Source organism: Guillardia theta (assembly GCF_000315625.1).
Source record: "Guillardia theta CCMP2712 unplaced genomic scaffold GUITHscaffold_41, whole genome shotgun sequence".
Lineage (NCBI taxonomy): Eukaryota > Cryptophyceae > Pyrenomonadales > Geminigeraceae > Guillardia > Guillardia theta.
The window spans coordinates 507,172-511,204 of record NW_005434633.1 but is presented as its reverse complement, the minus strand read 5'-3'; the positions used below and the strand labels follow the sequence as shown (position 1 = coordinate 511,204).

At 54.6% G+C, this 4,033-nt stretch overlaps 2 protein-coding genes across 2 annotated transcripts in view; both read right to left on the bottom strand.

Annotated features, from left to right (window-relative positions):
• Window positions 1-914, bottom strand: part of GUITHDRAFT_139903 (hypothetical protein) — a gene marked incomplete at both ends in the record, with an annotated part of 3,593 nt that extends 2,679 nt beyond the window's left edge. Inside the window, one exon of the mRNA XM_005831294.1 lies at window positions 195-914. Within this exon, the coding sequence (XP_005831351.1) occupies window positions 195-914 (720 nt within the window). The remainder of the gene's footprint in view (window positions 1-194) is intronic.
• Window positions 915-1,707: 793 nt separating this feature from the next.
• GUITHDRAFT_109819 (hypothetical protein) lies at window positions 1,708-2,673 on the bottom strand (the record flags this gene model as incomplete). Its single annotated transcript, XM_005831293.1, has 2 exons — window positions 1,708-2,262; window positions 2,308-2,673. 2 exons carry the CDS (start codon window positions 2,671-2,673, stop codon window positions 1,708-1,710), a joined length of 921 nt encoding a protein of 306 aa, XP_005831350.1.
• Window positions 2,674-4,033: the final 1,360 nt, after the last annotated feature.

The window sequence follows — 4,033 nt, the reverse complement described above, 5'->3', positions numbered from 1 at the left end:
CCTCCTCCTCCTCCTCCTCCTCCTCCTCCTCCTCCTCCTCCTCCTCCTCCTCCTCCTCCTCCTCCTCCTCCTCATAATCATCATCATTATCATCATCATCATCATCATCATCATCACCACCACCACCACCACCACCACCACCACCACCACCACCACCACCATCATCATCATCATCATCATCATCATCATACTACCTCCCAGTCTTTGTCAAGGCTGAACTGAAACATCACGCGTGCAGCCGTCGAAGATTTTTCCCTCCTGCACTCCACAACAATCCCACCGAAAACTTCGAGCACGTTCAAGATGTCCTTGATGGAGATGATGACGGAGTTTCTCTTGAGAGAAGAGATCGAGTTGCTCTTGCAGTAGCGATCCGGCACGAAGAACAGCGCTTTCTCGCACACATACAGTACTCCCGGCCTCTGCATGGCCTTCGTTGCCTCAGTACCCGACGTGCACATGCACCTCTCCCATGCAAGCAGCCGCAGCTCCTCCCCTACCAGGGGGCCAAGTCGACTGCTCAGGATGACCTCGTCCAGAACGGCACAGTCAGCTTCCTCCTCCCTCTGACTCGGCGTGTCAGTCGCCAGGGGCTCCTCGCTCCCTTCCCCTGCCTGAGCAAGGAGCAGAGCCGCCTGGCAGCAGAGCGCAGGAGAGTGGTACTCGAAGGAAAGGCCCTTCCCCGCCATGCCGAGAACGGCGACAGAGAGCGCGCATCCCTCCGTGGTACACGCCATGATGGAGCTGGTGGGCACCGCGAGGTCGGTAGACAGCTGTCTCAGGCTCGCAGCGCTCTTGAAGCGGACGAAGGCGCCGTCAGCGAGGAAGAAGCCCTGCACAGGGGCGAAGCGACCGACCATCCTGCATGGGATCCAGCTGCTAAGATCCTCCACGTCAACCGGCTCCTCCTTCATCCCTGCTTGCTCCCGTCCTCACACGTACACACTCGATGATGTTCTACACAGCCATCCTCCTACCTTCTGGAACCAGCGACAAGTGGGGAGTGGACGGTGAAGAAGCAGTCTAGGTCTCCTCCTCCTTCTCCTCCTGCTCCTCCCCCTCCTCCTGCTCCTCCCCCTCCTCCTGCTCCTCCCCCTCCTCCTGCTCCTCCCCCTCCTCCTGCTCTTTAAGTTTCTCCCTTGATCTCCTCCTGCTCCTGCTCCTGCTCCTGCTCCTGGCGTGCGAGACCGGTGCGTTTCATAACTGTATTGGGGGTAGGGGGTACCAAATTTTGTGGGCTACGCCTCCGATCAGTCTGAGAGACTGCGGCATGGGAAGTGGAGAGCGAAGAAGAACTGGAGGAGGAAGACAAGAGGAGAGAGGATAGGGAGGAGGAGAGGAGAACAGAGCAGGACAAGGATTAGCACGAGGGGGGGTGGTGGGGGCGAGAGGAGGAGGAGGAGGAGGAGGTGCCGGGTAGGAATGAAGAAAGAAGAAAGGAGACGGGAGGTAGGAGAAGGATGAAATGCTGCTGGGAAAGGAGAGGGGTTCAGACAGGCAATGAGGGAAATAAGAAGAGAAAGGGGGGATACGAGTCAAATTCGTAGACAACCTTCTTGGCCGGCAGCAAAAGTCCTCACAAGACGCCAATCACTGCGGGCCAGAATAAGGGCGGGTCAGAGTGAGGTTCCTGTTCGAACATAGGAGATTTCGAGTTGTTCACATTGCAAAGCTCTCATTGCTCTCTCAAAACATTAGGCATGTCCACTACATCACAGGATGGGCGCTGGACCGAGGAGGCGAGTAGTTCCTCGCGAACCATTCCGCGCGATCTGTCGCGTCCTGGCTCAGCGTCCTCGTCTCGTTCAGAACTCGCTCCGCCATCGCCTCGAGGAGGTTCTGGAGCCCTCCGGGAGGCATGCTGTCAATGTTCTCCCTCGCTCTCATGATCGCCTTCTCCTGCACCTCCTCTGCCAGCAGGTCGAACTGGGCCAACGCCATGCCGATGCTCGTAGCGTGCAGGCTCCTGCCTCGAGAGCAGTGTTGCAGAAGGATGTCTCTCCTTTCTCTCTGGTTGGCGTCTGCTTCCATCATCAAATTCTTTCTCATCGCCGCGCTCGTGAGCTTCCCCTCCCTCAGCTCCTGTTCCGCTGTCTCCACCAACGCTTCTCTCGATGCCAGCAGCCGTACAAACTCCTCCTCGCTCAGAGGGAAGGTCACTTCCCTTGGCTGCACCGGCGGGTTGAGAGCCGTGAACAAGAACACCGCTTCCTGTTTGCTTACCCTCCTTCCCTGCTGCTGTGCAGAGGACTCGATTGCCTGCTGCTAAACCGTCGTCAGCAAGAGACGAACCATGGGAGGAAATACCTTCTGGAGCTCCACTTTCCTGGCCTTCTTCTTGATTCTTCTAGCAGCAGCTTTCTTGTAACCGTCTTGGAGCTTTTGAAGCTTCTCCCAGCTTCTCTTTAGCAGCGATCGAGCCTTGACAGTGCTCGCTGCCTGACTGAGCGATATCCCATACTTCTTCTGAACAAGCCTGACAAGGCTAGAGAATTTCTTGAACTTTCGCTTCATCGAATGATACAATTCTGCGCCATCAGTCGATGGCTGATGTTGCTGGGTTCTTGTGATGTCCTCTACATCGAGGTTATCAACGTGTTGTTGTTTGATGGCGGTGGTGCAAGCAAATACAAGGCAGAGAACAACAATCCTCAGGTCTTTGATGCTCAACATTGAAAGCTCGAGACTCTGCGCTGTTTGTCTCAACTGTTTGCTCTAACTTCACTCCTGTCTTACCTAACTTGCATCCTCCCTCTCTCTTCTCCACTTCCCTCCATTCGTCCAATCGTGTACTAGTCAAATTTGTCAAGCCTCTTCATCTCAAACAGCCAAGGCTTTGACTCACAGGCTGGCCGCGTGCCACACCCGCCGGGCCCTGGCCCCGGCGGCCGCGGGCCCGGCAGACTCCCGGACTTGAAGGAAACGGCAGCTCTGGATGGTCTCTCGCAAGGCACGTCTCAGGTGATCCGACCGACTTATTACACTCGCTGAGTGAACGCATCAGTTCCAGGATCTTTCAACTTGCGTCAGCTCAAGGCCCGGCTCCCTGTCCTTCGCTGCCATCATCCCCGGCGGGTGCGTCCCGGTACAAGTGCGTCTGAAGGTATCAGTTAAGTCTCGCACCCGAACGCCGATACTATCATCTGGTGACTCGTCGGACAACTAAAGTTCCTCACTTTCAGGCAAGTACAATTCCGGGATCATGTGGGTGTGTTTGTGTGTTTGCATGTGCACTGTTCTACACCTTTCTGTCTTAATGCCCCCGACAGTAGAAGCAGATGTGTTATGAATCCAAATCTGCAAGAGTTCATCAGTACAGCACGAGAGCTCAAAGAAAAAGAAAATATCCTCAAGGGAGGATTGAAATTTTGGTCAGGGATTCTTATTCGAGGTCCAGCATTCTTTGTAATCTATACATTCGGCCAGATCAATGAGAAATAGACATTGCTCTCTCGAGATCACTCTGCTTCAAGTTGGCAAGAGCAAAAGATTTGCAGGACACTCTAGAAGTTTGAGCATTCTTAAAATCTGTGTTGGATGCAAACATTTCTGAAAACCTTTTTTGCAATCACGTTGATTTATACAGATATCCTATGATCTATTAAACTACTGTGACATGGCATACAATCATATTCGCATCCTCATCCCTGCCTTTCCCCTCCGCCAATTCAAAGCTGCATTTCCTCGCCCAAGGCCGACACAACAGTTGCATTTTGGAGGATCAATCGGATAGAGGCTTCGAGAGTGGCGAGCTGCTTGGAGGGAGGGACGGGGGAAGGAGGAGGGGAAGGGGAAGGGGAAGAGTTGGGTGTGCCGGAGCAGTATTGGCGGCGGGGAGCCCGGAGGTATACGGAAGAAGAAGCAGCTGGAATCTGCATCAAGAACTCGATGGAAGAAAGCTTGACTGGGTGGCAGGGAAGGAGGACAAGGCAGGGCTGATGGGGACGAGGACGGGGATGGGGTTGGGGACGAAGAATCTGTGAATGAACAAGGACGGGAGGGGCTCGCACAAGGACGGAGGAGGAAAGTTGGG